Source organism: Hyperolius riggenbachi, chromosome 1 (assembly GCF_040937935.1).
Source record: "Hyperolius riggenbachi isolate aHypRig1 chromosome 1, aHypRig1.pri, whole genome shotgun sequence".
In the NCBI taxonomy this organism is placed as follows: Eukaryota; Metazoa; Chordata; class Amphibia; order Anura; family Hyperoliidae; genus Hyperolius; species Hyperolius riggenbachi.
This window is the reverse complement of record NC_090646.1, coordinates 625,215,641-625,237,330: the sequence shown is the minus strand read 5'-3', so window position 1 is coordinate 625,237,330 and position 21,690 is coordinate 625,215,641. Positions and strand designations below refer to the sequence as shown.

The following is a 21,690-nucleotide window of genomic DNA, read 5'->3' as shown; positions in this document are numbered from 1 at the left end:
CAGAACGGCGGCCGCGGGGAGGGTGGGGGGGAAGAGGAAGAAAGGCCAGATCCGCCGCGGCCCCCCAGAAATTTGCCCACGGACCACCAGGGGGCCGTGGCCCCCAGGTTGGGGACCTCTGCCTTATCCTATTGCTAAGAAAATGAATGATGTATATCGGGTGACTTTGCCTCAGTCTATGGAGGGAGTAAGATCTTTCCATGTATCTTTATTGGAACCAGCAGCCAATGTTTCTTCTCCTGATCCTCCTCCACCTATTGAGGTGGATGGGGCACCTGAGTATGAGATAGAAAGAGTTTTGGATTCTCAGAAGTTCCGTAATTCTCTACAATACTTGGTGGATTGGAAAGATTATGGCCCAGAGGAGAGAAGTTGGGTTTCTGCACGGCAAGTCCATGCTGATGAGTTAATTCAGGAACTTCATTGTCAACATCCTGATATGCCAGGTAGGGAGTGTCCGGAGTCCACCCCTCGAGGGGGGTAATGTAACAAACTTATCTGGTGTAGTCTCTGAAGGCTGCTCTGATGGTGTTGAGCAGCTGAAGGAAACTTCCTCTTTGGTCATTCGGATCCCCGGCTCCCCTGTAGATGTTAGTCAGCATGTTCGCATCCCCAGCTCCCCTGTAGATGTGGGTCAGCGTGTTGTTTCTTGCAGTCTCCCTAAGAGGACGCTTGCAGCTCAAAGCTGCCTTTGTAAGTTAAGGAGGCGTGTCTGAGGTCTGTCAGCTGATTCCTGCAGTCAGCTGACACTTGCTGCAGGGATGTTACTGAATGGTCTGATTTTCCTGGGGGCTTGGCCTGTGCTCTATTCCTGCTATATAAGCCCTAGGCATTTAGTTACTCGCTGTCTGTTATAGCTATCAGTTCACTGAGCGCTGGACCTTGTCTTGCTACTGTGTCTAGTCAGCTAGTTTTCAGAGCTATATATATATATATATATATACAGACACTGCCCATATACAGGATCTTCTAAAAAAATTAGCATATTGTGATAAAGTTCATTATTTTCTGTAATGTACTGATAAACATTAGACTTTCATATATTTTAGATTCAAATACACACAACTGAAGTAGTTCAAGCCTTTTATTGTTTTAATATTGATGATTTTGGCATACAGCTCATGAAAACCCCAAATTCCTATCTCAAAAAATTAGCATATTTCATCTGACCAATAAAAGAAAAGTGTTTTTAAAACAAAAAACGTCAACCTTCAAATAAGTATGCTCAGTTATGCACTCAATACTTGGTCGGGAATCCTTTTGCATAAATGACTGCTTCAATGCGGCGTGGCATGGAGGCAATCAGCCTGAGGCACTGCTCAGGTGTTATGGAGGCTCAGGATGCTTCGATAGCGGCCTTAAGCTCATCCAGAGTGTTGGGTCTTGCGTCTCTCAACTTTCTCTTCACAATATCCCACAGATTCTCTATGGGGTTCAGGTCAGGAGAGTTGGCAGGCCAATTGAGCACAGTAATACCATGGTCAGTAAACCATTTACCAGTGGTTTTGGCACTGTGAGCAGGTGCCAGGTCGTGCTGAAAAATGAAATCTTCATCTCCATAAAGCTTTTCAGCAGATGGAAGCATGAAGTGCTCCAAAATCTCCTGATAGCTAGCTGCATTGACCCTGCCCCTGATAAAACACAATGGACCAACACCAGCAGCTGACATGGCACCTCAGACCATCACTGACTGTGGGTACTTGACACTGGACTTCAGGCATTTTGGCATTTCCCTCTCCCCAGTCTCCCTCCAGACTCTGGCACCTTGATTTCTGAATGACATATAAAAGTTGCTTTCATCCGAAAAAAGTACTTTGGACCACTGAGCAACAGTCCAGTGCTGCTTCTCTGTAGCCCAGGTCAGGCGCTTCTGCCACTGTTTATGGTTCAAAAGTGGGTTCATGCTTCCATCTGCTGAAAAGCTTTATGGAGATGAAGATTTCATTTTTCAGCACAACCTGGCACCTGCTCACAGTGCCAAAACCACTGGTAAATGGTTTACTGACCATGGTATTACTGTGCTTAATTGGCCTGCCAACTCTCCTGACCTGAACCCCATAGAGAATCTGTGGGATATTGTGAAGAGAAAGTTGAGAGACACAAGACCCAATACTCTGGATGAGCTTAAGGCCACTATCGAAGCATCCTGGGCCTCCATAACACCTGAGCAGTGCCACAGGCTGATTGCCTCAATGCCACGCCGCATTGAAGCAGTCATTTCTGCAAAAGAATTCCCGACCAAGTATTGAGTGCATAACTGAACATAATTATTTGAAGGTTGACTTTTTTTGTTTTAAAAACACTTTTCTTTTATTGGTCGGATGAAATATGCTAATTTTTTGAAATAGGAATTTGGGGGTTTCATGAGCTGTATGCCAAAATCATCAATATTAAAACAATAAAAGGCTTGAACTACTTCAGTTGTGTGTATTTGAATCTAAAATATATGAAAGTCTAATGTTTATCAGTACATTACAGAAAATAATGAACTTTATCACAATATGCTAATTTTTTGAGAAGATCCTGTATATGTACTCTAGTTAGACCAGTTATATATATATTGTAAATTGTATATTATTCTAAATGTTATTCTGTGTATGACCCGGTTAAACCCTCATTCTGATTCTGTCTCCTCCTTGTCTGTACCTCAGCCATCTAATCTAAGTGTATGGCCTCAGCCTGTTTAATGTTTTTGTCTCTGTCTCTACTTTCTATACTAAACCCATCTGACCACCTGTGTATGAAATCAGCCTGTTATTGACCTAGCCTTGCCTCATTCCTATTGTACCGCAGTATTTCTGACTACACGCAGGGTTGCTCAGCAGGACCCCGAATGCGAAGTTTCCCCGAAAAATTCGGGTGTTTTTTAGGTTTGCCGCATGCGAACCCGAACCCGAATGCTGCGATTCCGAGCCGAACCCGAATACGAAGCATGCCGAATGTGCACGCTCGAATTCGGCCGAATGGAACTGTGGGTTCGGTTTCGGCTTCGGGGTTCGGGGATGACGTGATTGGGCCAATCAGAAGTCCTCCTGCCGAGGAGCTGGCAACCCTAGCAACCAATCAGAGGAGGGGAGCCTGGCCCTCCCCTCCTCTATATAAGGCGGCGGCCATGTTGCGGAGCCACCCACTTGTGTGACTGCTGCTGGTACTGAGAGATTCTCCAGTGCTGTGCTGTGTCTGAGCAAGTGGTTTTCACTGCTAAACCTAGCGTTTTGCTTCCTAAACACCTCCTAAACACATTTATTGTTGTCTTATATAGTTAGCTAGTATTTTGATTGTTTTTAGTCAGCTAGTGTATAGTGTATACTGTGCTAGGCTAGTGTTAGTCTGTGAGCAGGCTAGGCCTGCTAGCCTAGGTAGCCTTAGCCTACTACTAGCTTAGGTAGGTTAGGGATTCTAGTTAGTTGTGTACTAGTAGTACTAGTTTAGTTAATTATTGCTGCTGTAGTCTGTTACTTTATTAGTTTCAGTACTGTGTTAGTTAGTTACTGACTGTGAGTGACAGGTCACCACCAGCATCCATTGTGAGTGACCTGACCTGTGACTGTCTGTCACCTCACCTGCCCGAGCCTATTGATTGATTGCGTCTGACCGTGTGTGACCGTTTGTAATTGTCACCGATTGTCTGCTGCACGACTTACTTGTAGCCTATTACGCTAGGTGTTTCTTAGTTACCTGCGTGCATACTACTAGTGTCTACTGTCTACTACTATACTACTAGTCTAGTACCCGTTCACTAATTTTTTTTTCAATTTTACTGTGTGATTTTATTATCATCTGTAGTGTGTGTAATAAATAAGAGTTACTTACAACACATACAGGCCACCACACCAGCATCCGTTGTGAGTGACCTGTGACTGTCTGTCACCTCACCTGCCTGAGCCTATTGATTGATTGCGTCCGTGTGTGGCCGTTTGTAATTGTCACCGATTGTCTGCCGCACGACATACTTGTAGCATAGTACGCTAGGTGTTTCTTAGTTACCTGCGTACGTGCATACTACTAGTGTCTACTACTGTACTACTAGTCACCACCAAGTCACCACCAACACAGACTTTATTAAAGTTTACACCCTTTCCCGCCCTCTTCTACTTATTTTTTTTTACTGTATTTGTATAGTGCACTATGACTGGTAGAGGTAGAGGTAGAGGGCGAGGCACCACCAGGAGAGGAAGCGCCATTGCAGGAGCCACTGCCAGCAGCAGCAGGTCTGGGACTGGTGCGCCGCCAGCCACTGACCACAGGGAGGAGGGAGCAGAGGTGCAACAGCAGCGTGTTGCGCCCATCTTTGAGACGGGTCATCGCCCACGGCCCATTGGGGAGGGTCAGGTGCAGGATGTGGTGGAAATGATTGCGGGGCAGGAAGCCACCTTTTCCAGCCAGGCCTCCAGCACCAGCGAGACTAGTGCCACCAGCACTCCTGTCCGCAGCAGGCCTCCACCAGCGCTTGAGGCCATGGTCACGGTGACCCCATCGACCAGCCTGCCCTCAATGAGCACGCTCTTCTCCCCTGAGACTGTGACCATGTACAGGGATGTTTTGGAGAAGTATGAGTTGGAGATGATGGGGCCATGCAAGGAGGAGGAGGAGTTAAAGGTGCAGAAGTTTGTTGTTGGCGCTGAGGAGGAGGATGCAGGGGATGTTGGGGTAGAGGAGTTGGTTGAGTCGGGCTCACAGGATTTGTGTGGGATTGATGATGATGACTTGATAGATCCTTCCTATGTGCCACCAGTACCACCAGCACAGTTGGTTGAAGGCAGCTCATCATTGGAGGAGGAGGCGTCTCTGGCGCAGAGGCGCGGCAGCAGCAAGGCGGCCAGCACAGGGCGTGGAAGGCAGGAGCCACAGCCTACTGCTTCAGTCGCTACCACCACTCGCAGCAAACCTCTAACTACAACCAAAAAGGCACAATCCTCCAAGGGCACCCGAAAACCCCAGCCCTCAAGCGCAAAGAGCAGGTTGAAGTCCCCAGTCTGGCGGTACTTCACCAAGTGCCCAGTGGACCCGACCCGTGCAATTTGCAACAGTTGCAATCTCAGTCTCAGCAGAGGTCGCGATATCCACAAATTGAGTACCTCGTGCCTGCAGACCCACTTACAGAGCTGACATTTTGAGGACTTTAATGAGTTGGAGAAGCTTATGCAAAGTGGTGCAGGCAGTGGTCAGAGCCAGACAGCCACTGCACAGATTTCAGCAGCAGCAGCAGCAGCAGCCGACCCTCCTGCCCATCCAGCAGCAGCAGCAGCAGTAGGAGCACAGCAGCAACTCACTCCCATCCCCCCCCCCCCCCCCGGGCAGCCAGTCCTCAGTGGCCTCATCAGCTCCCTCCACAGTGGCCTCCTCATCGTCCCGTGCAGGCAAACGCCGCCAGACCCTGCTCAGCGAAGCATTCCCCGGTGTGACCAAGGTGCTGCCTCCCGCCCGGGCCATGTGCTCCCAGCTCCTGCCATATTCGTTTGTGCAGGAGGGGAGTGACATCAGAGATGAGAGCTGCTGCAGGTTGGGATCCCGGAGTGGCAAGTCCCCAGCCGCCACTATTTTTCCCGCAGGGCGATCCCAGCACTGCACCGCTCTGCCATGGAGAACGTGGGCCGCGCGCTGGATCACGCTGTCAGTGCGCGGCTCCACATAACCATGGATTCCTGGAGCAGCCGGTTTGGGACAGAGCGCTATCTGTCCTTTACGGCCCACTGGGTCAGCCTGGTGGAAAGCCCGAGCGAGGAAGCAGCAGGTCCATCCTCGGGCACAGCAGCACCAGTCGCCCACTACGTGGTGCCACCGCACGGGGTCAGGGGAGAAGCAGCAGCTCCCACCGCCAAGCGATCCCGTCTCTCCAGCAGCGTGAAGGCCCGCCACTGCCAAGCGCTGCTGGAGATGAAAAGCCTGGGGAAACACTCCTTGACGGCAAGTAATGTGCTCCGGTACCTCAGGGAGCAGGAGAGGACGTGGCTGACCCCCAGAGGTCTCACTGTTGGATTGGTGGTGTCCGACATTGCCGCCAACCTGCTGTCTGCCATCAGCAGTGGAGACTTGCTCCACGTCCCTTGCTTGGCCCACGTCCTGAACCTGGTGGTGCAAAAGTTCATGCGCACCTACCTGGAGATGGAGGAGCTGTTAGAAGCGGCGCAGAAAATTGTGCGCACTTTCCGCCGCTCAGCAGCTGCCGCAGCAAAACTAGCAGACATCCAGCAGCAGGAGGGCCTGCCACGACACCGCCTTATCATAGATGTGCCAACTCGCTGGAACTCCACCCTGGCGATGTTGGAGCGGCTGGTTGAGCAGAGGAGGGCTGTCAACCGGTACATCTATGATGCCACTGTCGCCGGCACCGGCAGCAGAAGCAGTACCACACTCCAGCTCCTCACCAACACGCAATGGGGGCAGATGCAGCAGGTCTGCTTGGTGTTGGCTCCCTTCCTGCAGGGAACCAACCTGGTGAGTGAACAACGGGCATCCCTCTGCCAGTGCGTGCCCTTTGTTTGTCTGCTGGACAGGGCACTTGGCGATTTGGTGGATTTGGGAGAGGAGGCCCTGAAGCAGCTGGAACAGCAGCCGCCTGTGCAGTCCACTGCTCCGCAGGTATTTGAGTCCCTGGAAGAGGAGTTGGAGGTGTTGGACGTTGCTGCTGGGGGGGAACATCGGAGCGCAGCAGCAGTGGTGCGAGGGTGGAGAGAGGAGGAAGAGTCTCAGGGGCAAGAGGAGGAGGACGCTGACCCTGATGTCTCTGTTAGACGGTCCACCCTGTTTCCCATGGCAGCGCACATGCTGCGCTGCCTGCGCACAGACCCCAGGGTCAAGCGGATGCAAGCGAGGGAGGACGCCTGCATCAACATGATCCTGGACCCACGGCTGAGGGGGAGGTGGGATCAGTTTCTGCCTGCCAGAGACCGTGAGCAGCGAGCAAGGGAGTTGCAGGAGATCCTTGTTCGGCGACTGGAGGAAGCCTTCCCTCCGCCTTCCACTCCCTCTGTCCCTGTCCAGCAGCCAGCAGCACAGCAGCAGGTGCCTGCGGCCAGCAGCAGCATCAGGCGCCCAGGAGACCTTCTGTCGTTGACGCAGGCGTTCTACATGAAGGTACAGCAGCCGAGAGAGGAGGTGCGGGCAGCAGCCACCTTCGGTGAAAGTCACAGTCAGCGCATGATCCGGATGGTGGCCGACTACATGGGGTCCTTCAGTGGGCTTGACACCGGCAGCGAAGAGCCTGTGGACCCCATGGAGTACTGGGTGGAGCGCTTGCACATCTGGAGGGAGCTTGCGCAGTACGCCCTGGAGGTATTGTCTTGCCCCCCTTCCAGCGTGCTGTCTGAGAGGTGCTTCAGTGCGGCCGGTAGCGTGGTCACCGAGAAGCGCTCTCGCCTGTCCACAGAGGGCGTAGACAGACTGACATTTTTGAAGATTAACCAGGCCTGGATAGAAGGCACGTTCCTGGCACCTGTTGTCGGCGAAAGGAGGACATGAGGTGCCTGCCTGGGAATTACAATACATTGCCTGCTGCCTGCCATACGTGACGACTCCTCCTCCTCCTGCTGGCCTGCTGCATTGATTTACCTATGAATTTATTTATGTATTTATTTATTTATTGTATTTCTACCGGACTCCTGCTGCTGCTGCTGGGCTGCTGCATTGATTTACCTATGAATTTATTTATGTATTTATTTATTTATTGTATTTCTACCGGGCTGCTGCTGCAGGCCTGCTGCATTGATTTACCTATGCATTTATTTATGTATTTATTTATTTATTGTATTTCTACCGGACTCCTCCTCCTCCTGCTGGCCTGCTGCATTGATTTACCTATCAATTTATTTATGTATTTATTTATTGTATTTCTACCGGACTCCTGCTGCTGCTGCTGGCCTGCTGCTTTGATTTACCTATGAATGTATTTATGTATTTATTTATTTATTGTATTTCTACCGGACTCCTGCTGCTGCTGAAGGCCTGCTGCATTGATTTACCTATGAATTTATTTATGTATTTATTTATTTATTGTATTTCTACCAGACTCCTCCTCCTCCTGCTGGCCTGCTGCATTGATTTACCATTCAATTTATTTATGTATTTATTTATTGTATTTCTACCGGACTCCTGCTGCTGCTGCTGCTGGCCTGCTGCATTGATTTACCTATGAATTTATTTATGTATTTATTTATTTATTGTATTTCTACCGGACTCCTGCTGCTGCTGCTGGGCTGCTGCATTGATTTACCTATGAATTTATTTATGTATTTATTTATTTATTGTATTTCTACCGGGCTGCTGCTGCAGGCCTGCTGCATTGATTTACCTATGCATTTATTTATGTATTTATTTATTTATTGTATTTCTACCGGACTCCTCCTCCTCCTGCTGGCCTGCTGCATTGATTTACCTATCAATTTATTTATGTATTTATTTATTGTATTTCTACCGGACTCCTGCTGCTGCTGCTGGCCTGCTGCTTTGATTTACCTATGAATGTATTTATGTATTTATTTATTTATTGTATTTCTACCGGACTCCTGCTGCTGCTGAAGGCCTGCTGCATTGATTTACCTATGAATTTATTTATGTATTTATTTATTTATTGTATTTCTACCAGACTCCTCCTCCTCCTGCTGGCCTGCTGCATTGATTTACCATTCAATTTATTTATGTATTTATTTATTGTATTTCTACCGGACTCCTGCTGCTGCTGCTGGCCTGCTGCATTGATTTACCTATCAATTTATTTATGTATTTATTTATTGTATTTCTACCGGACTCCTGCTGCTGCTGCTGGCCTGCTGCATTGATTTACCTATCAATTTATTTATGTATTTATTTATTTATTGTATTTCTACCGGACTCCTCCTCCTCCTGCTGGCCTGCTGCATTGATTTACCTATCAATTTATTTATGTATTTATTGTATTTCAAAAGCGGCAACATATTACACTGCGCTCATTTTCATCCTGCTGCTGTCAGTGGTCCCACCACCAGGGTCCACACTATGCATTGCCTGCTGCCAGTGCCACACGTCACTCCACCTCCTCCTGCTGCTGCTGTTGTATTTATCCTACTGCTGTCAGAGGTCCCACCGCCAGGGTCCACACTATGCATTGCCTGCTGTCAGTGCCACACGTCACTCCACCTCCTGCTGCTGCTGTTGTATTTATCCTGCTGCTGTCAGTGGTCCCACCTCCAGAGTCCACACTATGCATTGCCTGCTGTCAGTGCCACACGTCACTCCTCCTCCTACTGCTGCTGTTGTATTTATCCTACTGCTGTCAGAGGTCCCACCGCCAGGGTCCACACTATGCATTGCCTGCTGCCAGTGCCACACGTCACTCCACCTCCTACTGCTGCTGTTGTATTTATCCTGCTGCTGTCAGTGGTCCCGCCGCCAGAGTCCACACTATGCAATGCCTGCTGTCAGTGCCGCACGTCACTCCTCCTCCTACTGCTGCTGTTGTATTTATCCTGCTGCTGTCAGTGGTCCCACCACCAGGGTCCACACTATGCATTGCCTGCTGTCAGTGCCACACGTCACTCCACCTCCTCCTGCTGCTGCTGTTGTATTTATCCTACTGCTGTCAGAGGTCCCACCGCCAGGGTCCACACTATGCATTGCCTGCTGTCAGTGCCACACGTCACTCCACCTCCTGCTGCTGCTGTTGTATTTATCCTACTGCTGTCAGTGGTCCCACCGCCAGAGTCCACACTATGCATTGCCTGCTGTCAGTGCCACACGTCACTCCTCCTCCTACTGCTGCTGTTGTATTTATCCTACTGCTGTCAGAGGTCCCACCACCAGGGTCCACACTATGCATTGCCTGCTGCCAGTGCCACACGTCACTCCACCTCCTACTGCTGCTGTTGTATTTATCCTGCTGCTGTCAGTGGTCCCACCGCCAGAGTCCACACTATGCATTGCCTGCTGTCAGTGCCACACGTCACTCCTCCTCCTACTGCTGCTGTTGTATTTATCCTGCTGCTGTCAGTGGTCCCACCACCAGGGTCCACACTATGCATTGCCTGCTGTCAGTGCCACACGTCACTCCACCTCCTCCTACTGCTGCTGTTGTATTTATCCTACTGCTGTCAGAGGTCCCACCGCCAGGGTCCACACTATGCATTGCCTGCTGTCAGTGCCACACATCACTCCACCTCCTGCTGCTGCTGTTGTATTTATCCTGCTGCTGTCAGTGGTCCCACCGCCAGAGTCCACACTATGCATTGCCTGCTGTCAGTGCCACACGTCACTCCTCCTCCTGCTGCTGTTGTATTTATCCTGCTGCTGTCAGAGGTTCCACCGCCAGGGTCCACACTATGCATTGCCTGCTGCCAGTGCCACACGTCACTCCACCTCCTCCTGCTGCTGCTGTTGTATTTATCCTACTGCTGTCAGAGGTCCCACCGCCAGGGTCCACACTATGCATTGCCTGCTGTCAGTGCCACACGTCACTCCACCTCCTACTGCTGCTGTTGTATTTATCCTGCTGCTGTCAGTTGTCCCACCGCCAGAGTCCACACTATGCATTGCCTGCTGTCAGTGCCACACATCACTCCACCTCCTCCTGCTGCTGCTGTTGTATTTATCCTACTGCTGTCAGAGGTCCCACTGCCAGGGTCCACACTATGCATTGCCTGCTGTCAGTGCCACACGTCACTCCACCTCCTCCTGCTGCTGCTGTTGTATTTATCCTACTGCTGTCAGAGGTCCCACTGCCAGGGTCCACACTATGCATTGCCTGCTGCCAGTGCCACACGTCACTCCACCTCCTACTGCTGCTGTTGTATTTATCCTGCTGCTGTCAGTGGTCCCGCCGCCAGAGTCCACACTATGCAATGCCTGCTGTCAGTGCCGCACGTCACTCCTCCTCCTACTGCTGCTGTTGTATTTATCCTGCTGCTGTCAGTGGTCCCACCACCAGGGTCCACACTATGCATTGCCTGCTGTCAGTGCCACACGTCACTCCACCTCCTCCTGCTGCTGCTGTTGTATTTATCCTACTGCTGTCAGAGGTCCCACCGCCAGGGTCCACACTATGCATTGCCTGCTGTCAGTGCCACACGTCACTCCACCTCCTGCTGCTGCTGTTGTATTTATCCTACTGCTGTCAGTGGTCCCACCGCCAGAGTCCACACTATGCATTGCCTGCTGTCAGTGCCACACGTCACTCCTCCTCCTACTGCTGCTGTTGTATTTATCCTACTGCTGTCAGAGGTCCCACCACCAGGGTCCACACTATGCATTGCCTGCTGCCAGTGCCACACGTCACTCCACCTCCTACTGCTGCTGTTGTATTTATCCTGCTGCTGTCAGTGGTCCCACCGCCAGAGTCCACACTATGCATTGCCTGCTGTCAGTGCCACACGTCACTCCTCCTCCTACTGCTGCTGTTGTATTTATCCTGCTGCTGTCAGTGGTCCCACCACCAGGGTCCACACTATGCATTGCCTGCTGTCAGTGCCACACGTCACTCCACCTCCTCCTACTGCTGCTGTTGTATTTATCCTACTGCTGTCAGAGGTCCCACCGCCAGGGTCCACACTATGCATTGCCTGCTGTCAGTGCCACACATCACTCCACCTCCTGCTGCTGCTGTTGTATTTATCCTGCTGCTGTCAGTGGTCCCACCGCCAGAGTCCACACTATGCATTGCCTGCTGTCAGTGCCACACGTCACTCCTCCTCCTGCTGCTGTTGTATTTATCCTACTGCTGTCAGAGGTCCCACCGCCAGGGTCCACACTATGCATTGCCTGCTGCCAGTGCCACACGTCACTCCACCTCCTCCTGCTGCTGCTGTTGTATTTATCCTACTGCTGTCAGAGGTCCCACCGCCAGGGTCCACACTATGCATTGCCTGCTGTCAGTGCCACACGTCACTCCACCTCCTACTGCTGCTGTTGTATTTATCCTGCTGCTGTCAGTTGTCCCACCGCCAGAGTCCACACTATGCATTGCCTGCTGTCAGTGCCACACATCACTCCACCTCCTCCTGCTGCTGCTGTTGTATTTATCCTGCTGCTGTCAGTGGTCCCACCACCAGGGTCCACACTATGCATTGCCTGCTGTCAGTGCCACACGTCACTCCACCTCCTCCTGCTGCTGCTGTTGTATTTATCCTGCTGCTGTCAGTGGTCCCACCGCCAGAGTACACACTATGCATTGCCTGCTGTCAGTGCCACACGTCACTCCTCCTCCTACTGCTGCTGTTGTATTTATCCTGCTGCTGTCAGTTGTCCCACCGCCAGAGTCCACACTATGCATTGCCTGCTGTCAGTGCCACACATCACTCCACCTCCTCCTGCTGCTGCTGTTGTATTTATCCTGCTGCTGTCAGTGGTCCCACCACCAGGGTCCACACTATGCATTGCCTGCTGTCAGTGCCACACGTCACTCCACCTCCTCCTGCTGCTGCTGTTGTATTTATCCTGCTGCTGTCAGTGGTCCCACCGCCAGGGTCCACACAATGCATTGCTTGCTGCCAGTGCCACACTTCACGTTTTCAGTTTTGTTTTTTTAAGTACACCTATTTCAATGTGAATTCACTTTAAAAAAACACACAAAAAAACCCCGAATTCACGAATACGAATTTTTTTACGAATTTTTAGGCGTAACCTCGAACCGAATATGAACTCGAACCGAATTTCGTGGTCGAAGGCGAATTCGAATTCGAATGTCCTGCGGACCCGTATTCGAATGTACCCGAACCGAATTTTGGTACATCTGAGCATGCCTGACTACACGTGTATGACTTTAGCTGACAATATGACCACGATTTATCTATTCAGTGATTACGTCTAATACCCAGCGTCACAGTGAAGTTATGTTATTGGCGAAAGAATGGGAGGGGCACTGACAGGGGAAAATTGCTCTGGTCCTAAAGGGGAAAAATCACTTAGTTGTCAAGTGGCTAAACAGCTAAGTCTTTTGAACGCTATGCAAATTCTGGTTTGACAAAACCTGGAATTTTTAAGGAACTGTCAAATGATTCATCAGTTCCCATGTTTAAGTTCCAGCTCCGCCGGCACAAATTCAACATCTGGCTTGCTCATAATCTCGTAAAACTTACTTAGCTGACAGATGGTAGACCCGGGGCTCCACTTCAGATCATCTCCACAAGTCAGTTTTCCGTTGTCGTTTAGTTCATAACCTGAGTTACATTCCATTGTCACCTTACTTCCAATGCTATATGATCCATCTGATTTCTTCCCCTTGCTTATTTTTCCATTTATTATACGAGGAATTGAACAGTGTAATCCTGTAAAAAAAAATCGAATTTTGTTAATTTTTTATAAATTAAAAACCTCTAACAATTTATTATTGTGATCTAATGCTATGCTTAAAGAGGAACTCCAGTGAAAATAATGTAATAATAAAAGTGCTTTATTTTTACAATAATTATGTATAAATGATTTAGTCAGTGTAATGATTTTGTCCATTGTAAAATCTTTCCTCTCCCTGATTTACATTCTGATATTTATCACATGGTGACATATTTATGGCTGGCAGGTGATGTCAGTGGAAGGAGATGCTGCTTGCTTTTTGGGCAGTTGGAAACAGCTGTAAACAGCTGTTATTTCCCACAATGCAACAAGGTTCACAGACAGGAAATTGTCAGAACCATGGTCCTGACATTACACAGTGGGAGGGGTTTCATCACAATATAAGCCATACAGAGCACCCTGATGATCTGTTTGTGAAAGGAATACATTTCTCATGGTAAAGGGGGTATCAGCTACTGTATAGGATGAAGTTTAATTCTTGATTACGGTTTCTCTTTAAATCATGATAAGATTTGTTGTTTGTCGGTCATGTGTGCCCAACTCTTTGTGGCCTCATGAAGCACATCACACCAGGCTCCTTTATACTTAGGACTTAGGAAGCCTCTACAGCAGGGATTTTCAACCTGTGGTATGCGTACCACTGGTGGTACTTTGCTATTGGCCAGGTGGTACATACCAAGTTTGCCTGCCTCTTAATTGTCTGCCTACCGCCTGGTCCTGTCCTGCCTCCACAAAGTTTAGCTCCCCCTCGCTCGTTTCTCGATGTGCTGCCCTGCTGCATACTTCAGACCTTAGATCAGCAGTGAGGAGACAGCCAGGGCGAATGGTGCACAGTGACGGCGAGTATACGTCAAATACAGGAAATGACATCACTGCTCACTTTCTGTATTTGAAGTATATGTGCCGTCACTGGGTACCGTTCGCCTGGCTGTCTTTTTCACTATGGCCGAGCTACCACTGATCTGAGATCTGAACTATTCTGCAGGGCAGCACAGCGAGGAGCGAGCGAGGGAGAGCCAAACTTTGTGGTGAGTCACTGCCAGCCCTCTGGTGGTGGGGGGAGGCTACCGATATTGAAGCATGGGGGGAGGGATGGAGGAAGGAGCTGGAAAGGCTATCTATATTGGCAATAATTGCAACCTGTAGGCTAGAAATCTAATTTTAATCCTTTACCCCACCAATGCATCATGCTATTCCCCTACTTTCTTAAAGTGTACCTGTAAGAAAAAAGTGCGAGAGGGAGAAACCTCTGGATCCTAAAGAGGCTTCTCCCTTCCTTCTCAGTATAGGGGATACTTATAAATTATGATAGGGCTGCGCTGCCTCTGACAATTATATCACCACGATACACACTCTAAAATATCACAAGACCTTACTGAAGTCCATTTGCAAAAAGTCCAAAGGTGTATCTCAAGACCAAGTCCTGTATAGTTCCAAACCACCATGTACTATTCACGGGAACGCTGCTTCAAATTCCAGTTTATTAATATATGTCACAGTGTTGAGCTGCGCTCTCCTTATATCCTAAAAAACAAGATTTATACTCATAGCGTAATTCCGTAATTCTTTATATCACACACCACCCAGTGATAGTGAAAATAGTGTGAGCCACTCGTGAATCCTTCCCCTACTAAAGATTGCGCTCACCAGATTGTAGCCACCTCAGAAAACAGGTGGGTCTAGCGTTTGTTTCATACACCACTCTCTGGCACTATGTATCTTCAATATTCTTTAATATTCCAGATATTCCAGATAAAACTCCATAAAATATAAAAACATAAAAACATCATAGCGTAATTCCAGATAAAACTCCATAAAATATAAAAACATAAAAACATCATAGCGTATTATGTAAAATATTGATTAACAACCCGCACAGTGATTGCGCACTCACGTCTGCCTTCTTTTAATTCAAGCACATCAAACAACTCTGTCCATCAGCAGGGTCTATCCTGGCATCAGCAGGGGAAATGCGGCGTCCCGTGTCCCACTTTTGTAGCTACCTCTGCCCAGGTTCGTATCCACGCTGTTTCCTATAGTTCGTAGTTGCCGGCTCAGTACTCGCATGCAGTGACGTCAGACGCGCTGGACGTAGCTCCGCCCTACGCGTTTCGTCCAATCGGACTCATCAGGGGCTGACGTCACTGGCGCGTCACGTCCTTTTTATGCTGCACGCGAATCACCTGACTCCCCCCTATCACCGTTGTATTGTATTTCCCCATAAGGCTTCAAAAACATGGCGGCCACTTTGTCAGACACGTCATACAAGACAGTGTACTGACTGATAGACACCGCTGCTGTTACAATTCTTTCTAAATTAGCCCCAGAGATTTTATACAATTGATACAACAACAATCTAAAAAGGTGACAAAATTGGAGCAAAGTATACAGCGAATAATTTGCTGTGTTCAGTCTCACCTGGGTTTTAAAGAGGAACTGTAGTGAAAATAACATAAATAAAATTGCTTATTTTTTACAAAATTCATTTATAGATTATTTAGTCAGCGTTTGCCCGTTGTAAAATCTTTTCTCTCTCTGATTTACATTCTGAAATGTATCACTTGTGGTGACTTCTTTATTCCTGCCAGACGATCTATGCGGAATGTTCGTTACTGAGAGTTCTATGCACAGAAGGAGATATTGGTGGCTTGGCATTTGGAAAAAAGCATTATTTCCCACAATACAACGAGGGTCACAAACAGCAAATTGTCAGGTCCATGGTCATGACATCACACTGTGGGAGGGGTTTCACCACAATATCAGTCACACACACCCCTCTGATGATCTATCTGAGAAAAGGTAAAGAGTTCTGGTGGGTGTGAAAGGGGGCATCAGCTACTGATTGGAATGAAGTCCCATTCATTCCTGGGTTAAGTTACTGCCATCAATGTCCCTTTGGGGCAGAAAGATAAAGGCAATCTCACAAATAAAGAGACAGGTACAACCAGTGCTGGGCCGAAATTACGCATTAGCGTAATTACGCATCGTAATTCACTACAAATGCACCGTAAGCGTTACGTGTAAGGTTACGGTATTACGCGTAATTAATTACGCGTAGACCGTAGGGTTACGTTTTACGCGTAACAAATTACGTGTAAGACAGTAAACTCCCATTGAAATTACACAGTCTGCCGTAATCGCGTAATATTAATAAATAATTAATAAATTTCCCACGTTAGTTGTGGGTGGGTCAATAAAACTATTTACCAATGACGACTTCAGATTAGGTGCTTTTCTATATATAAAACTCGGTCTGCTTGGAATAGTCTTTTTGAGGATAGGATCCAACTGTAATATATTCCACCGTTTTTTTATTATTTGCTCCAAATCCCGATATTGACTGTTATATTCTAACAATATATCAAATTCTCTAGATGGTCCTGATCTTTTGACATTATCTTTAATAAGTGTTTCACGATTCATTTTTTCTACTGTATTTACCTCCTTTTGTAGTAACTCCTTTTCATAACCCTTTTCCCTGAATCTCTGTGTGATTATTTTGCTTTGTTTCTGGTAATCGCTTACATCAGAACAGTTCCTCCTAATCCTCATTAGTTGTCCCTTGGGGATGTTATCTAACTATCTTTTGTGGTGACAGCTCTCCCTTGGGATGTACCTATTCCTATCTGTCGGTTTAAAAAATGTGACCGTTTTTAATTCAGTACCCTCTGTTCTTATTACCAAATCCAAAAAGTCCACCTTGTTCGCATCAATTGTAAACGTGTTTTTTATCTCTGGCCAATGGCTATTCATATCCTCACAAAAGATTTGTAGTTGCTCTCTCGACCCTCTCCAAATAAAGAAGAGGTCGTCAATAAATCTGTTCCATGTTATGATATTATTCCCCTTGTCATTATCCAAAATTTCTTTTTCCCATTGGCCCATATAAAGATTCGCTATGCTCGGGGCATATTTTGCCCCCATAGCACAGCCTGTTTGTTGTACATAAAATTCTTTGTTGTACCAAAAATAGTTGTGTTTAAGTGAATATGTTAACAGATCCATTATAAACTCAATCTGGGGGTCCTTTAAACTCCCACCTTCCCTAAGGCTATCTCCAACAATATTTAAACCTCTTTCATGGGGGATTACTGTATAAAGGGATGTGACATCACCTGTCACCAACAGATCCCCTGGTCAAATTTTTACCTTGTCAATTTTCTGTAACAGTTGCTTTGTATCTCTTAATAAATATGGCAATTTTTTGACCTCTGGTTGAAGGAACCAATCTATATATTCCCCCACTCTTTGGGTTAGAGATCCCACCCCACTCACTATTGGTCTTCCCGGTGGGTTATTTACATCTTTATGAATCTTGGGGTTAAAGTATATTACTGGGATCCTGGGGTGTGTTGGCAATAAATATTTTAATTCTTCAGTACTAATAATCCCCATTTTTTTCTCCCTCCAGCAGTTTGATTTTCAAAATATTCTTATACTCTATAGTGGGGTTCTTTCTTAAACATTCATAAGTTTCCCTATCACTAAGAATCCTGGTCATCTCATTATTATACTGTTGTGCATTCATATATAGATTGGTTCCTTCAACCAGAGGTAAAAAAATTGCCATATTTATTAAGAGATACAAAGCAACTGTTACAGAAAATTGACAAGGTGAAAATTTGAAACTGTTGGTGACAGGTGATGTCACATCCCTTTATACAGTAATCCCCCATGAAAGAGGTTTAAATATTGTTGGAGATAGCCTTAGGGAAGGTGGGAGTTTAAAGGACCCCCAGATTGAGTTTCAAATGGATCTGTTAACATATTCACTTAAACACAACTATTTTTGGTACAACAAAGAATTTTATGTACAACAAACAGGCTGTGCTATGGGGGCAAAATATGCCCCGAGCATAGCGAATCTTTATATGGGCCAATGGGAAAAAGAAATTTTGGATAATGACAAGGGGAATAATATCATAACATGGAACAGATTTATTGACGACCTCTTCTTTATTTGGAGAGGGTCGAGAGAGCAACTACAAATCTTTTGTGAGGATATGAATAGCCATTGGCCAGAGATAAAAATCACGTTTACAATTGATGCGAACAAGGTGGACTTTTTGGATTTGGTAATAAGAACAGAGGGTACTGAAGTAAAAACGGTCACATTTTTTAAACCGACAGATAGGAATAGGTACATCCCAAGGGAGAGCTGTCACCACAAAAGATAGTTAGATAACATCCCCAAGGGACAACTAATGAGGATTAGGAGGAACTGTTCTGATGTAAGCGATTACCAGAAACAAAGCAAAATAATCACACAGAGATTCAGGGAAAAGGGTTATGAAAAGGAGTTACTACAAAAGGAGGTAAATACAGTAGAAAAAATGAATCGTGAAACACTTATTAAAGATAATGTCAAAAGATCAGGACCATCTAGAGAATTTGATATATTGTTAGATTATAACAGTCAATATCGGGATTTGGAGCAAATAATAAAAAAACGGTGGAATATATTACAGTTGGATCCTATCCTCAAAAAGACTATTCCAAGCAGACCGAGTTTTATATATAGAAAAGCATCTAATCTGAAGTCGTCATTGGTAAATAGTTTTATTGACCCACCCACAACTAACGTGGGAAATTTATTGGGACAGAAAGGTTTCTTCCCATGTAGGGGATGCAGGGGATGTAGGGAGATTAAACCAGTAAGGGGAGACCATATTGTATCAAGGAATACAGGAAGAAGATGGAACATCAAACAATGCATAACTTGCAATACTGTTGGGGTGGTGTATGTACTATGGTGCCCATGCGGAATGGAATACGTGGGCAGGACCACAAGAGCCTTACAAAAGAGAATAGGACAGCACATCTACAATATCTCTAAAGGTTTAGAGACACATAGTGTATCCAAACATTACAAACTTGTGCATGGTGCAGACCCAAGTAGCCTGAAATTCATGGGAGTAGAAAAATATGTAAAAAAATGGAGGGGATCAAGTATGGTGAAGGAAATATCGAGGGCAGAGGGGAGATGGATATATAATTTGGGGTCCCTACATCCGGGGGGGGGGTTAAATATTGAATTTGATTTAAACTGTTACATCACTACTGATATTTGACACAGAATTTTAAAACATTAGTTTATTATTGAAAATTAGGGGAATGGATTGGCTTTAATCAGGGGTAGAGTAAAAGTAATGGAAGAAAAGGGGTACAGATTGTTGCCAATTAATGGGTGAAAACGGGTTGCGAATGGTACATAGACCAATACTGAGAATAAATGCCATAAGAAATTTAACCACTAGATGGCACTAAATTGGTGATATCACATAGTGTTGGATCAATGGATGAAAGTTCGATATTAAATGGCACTAGGTACTGTGAATATGTAATATTGGAATATCAGTATGGTTTTAGATTGTTGTTGTATCAATTGTATAAAATCTCTGGGGCTAATTTAGAAAGAATTGTAACAGCAGTGGTGTCTATCAGTCAGTACACTGTCTTGTATGACGTGTCTGACAAAGTGGCCGCCATGTTTTTGAAGCCTTATGGGGAAATACAATATGACGGTGATAGGGGGGAGTCAGGTGATTCACGTGCAGCATAAAAAGGACGTGACGCGCCAGTGACGTCAGCCCCGATGAGTCCGATTGGACGAAACGCGTAGGGCGGAGCTACGTCCAGCGCGTCTGACGTCACTGCATGCGAGTACTGAGCCGGCAACTACGAACTATAGGAAACAGTGTGGAGACGAACCTGGGCAGAGGTAGCTAGAAAGTGGGACACGGGACGCCGCATTTCCACTGCTGATGCCAGGATAGACCCCGCTGATGGACAGAGTTGTTTGATGTGCTTGAATTAAAAGAAGGCAGACGTGAGTGCGCAATCACTGCGCGGGTTGTTAATCAATATTTTACATAATACGCTATGATGTTTTTATATTTTATGGAGTTTTATCTGGAATATCTGGAATATTAAAGAATATTGAAGATACATAGTGCCAGAGAGTGGTGTATGAAACAAACGCTAGACCCACCTGTTTTCTGAGGTGGCTACAATCTGGTGAGCGCAATCTGTAGTAGGGGAAGGATTCACGAGTGGCTCACACTATTTTCACTATCACTGGGTGGTGTGTGATATAAAGAATTACGGAATTACGCTATGAGTATAAATCTTGTTTTTTAGGATATAAGGGGAGCGCAGCTCAACACTGTGACAAGTATAGGGGATACTGGGACCCCCCGGAGATCTCCTTGTCTGCATGAGTGCATGCTCAGTAGCGGTTCTTCGCTCTGGCGAACACAGCTGAGCCTGATCGGGTTCGATCTACTGCGCAGGCACACAGGTGGTACTTAAAATTTTTCAGTTCATAAAAGTGGTACAATAAGTGAAAAGGTTTGAAAAGCCCTGCTCTACGGGATCCCGAGGCATCCCTCTTCTTAGGTAAGTATTTCTCTTTTGACCCAAGCTTCGACTCAGGTGGTTAACGTTAATGTCAGGCCAATCCAGGACTTTGTTGAGCCTCTCTTTTGCTGCTTTGGCCATATGTTCTAGTTTGGAATTTGATTGGTAGATTGTTTTGTAGACAGGTGTCTTTAATACAAATCCTGTAACGAGCTGGGATTAGAAGGAGCACTCCCTTACAGAGGATGCGTCGAATCTCACTCGTTACCTGCATACACCTTGGAGCCTGAAATCTTGATCTTTTGATGATGGATAAAGCACTTATTTCACTCATAACAATGCACATCAAACTCTGAATTCTGGTGCTTTGAGTTTTGAGGGTTTTTTGTTGTTATTCTGTTTCCCAGAGCTACAAAAAGAACACCTTCCATTGCAATTATAGATTCATAATTTTCTTGGTCAGAGGGCAACCAAGCAAAATCAGCAGGGGATCAAATAATTCTTCCCTCACTGTAGACTGTAGAGGGCAGTGGTGTAGCTAAGGAGCTGTGGGCCCTGATGCAAGTTTTACAATGGGGCCCCCCAAGCACTCTATACATAACAACTGGTACAGTGCACCAAAGCCTGCCAATGGCAACTACAGTGTCAGAGGTGCAAGAAGGGGAATGGGGAACAGTTTGTTAATGATTAGCACTATTCAAAGTATCTATAGAAGTGATTATTAGAAGCACAGGACCAATAGAGAGCTAATACTGTAGTTGAGGGAGGGCCCTTCGTGGCCCTTCTGGCCCAAGGGCCCCGATGCGGTTGCAACCTCTGCAACCCCTATTGCTACGCCCCTGGTAGAGGGAAACAATACAACATTAATGGTTTACACCTCTTAATTAGGAACATGCAACAATACAGGTAAATACTTTTATAAATAGTGCAAAGCTTAAAGAGAACCGAGGCAGTTTGTGGGGGGGGGGGAGGGGGCCAGATGGGACACAGAGGCATGTTCTCTGCCTCATGACATGCCTCTGTGTCCCCCTACCGCCTCTCTCTGCACCCCCACTAGCGTGCTATAGCCCCCCG

At 46.8% G+C, this 21,690-nt stretch overlaps 1 protein-coding gene across 1 annotated transcript in view; it reads right to left on the bottom strand.

Annotated features, from left to right (window-relative positions):
* The window catches only part of LOC137543640 (C4b-binding protein alpha chain-like), an 88,581-nt gene that overhangs the window by 29,505 nt on the left and 37,386 nt on the right, over positions 1-21,690 (bottom strand). Inside the window, exon 9 of the mRNA XM_068264781.1 lies at positions 13,044-13,232. Within this exon, the coding sequence (XP_068120882.1) occupies positions 13,044-13,232 (189 nt within the window). The remainder of the gene's footprint in view (positions 1-13,043; positions 13,233-21,690) is intronic.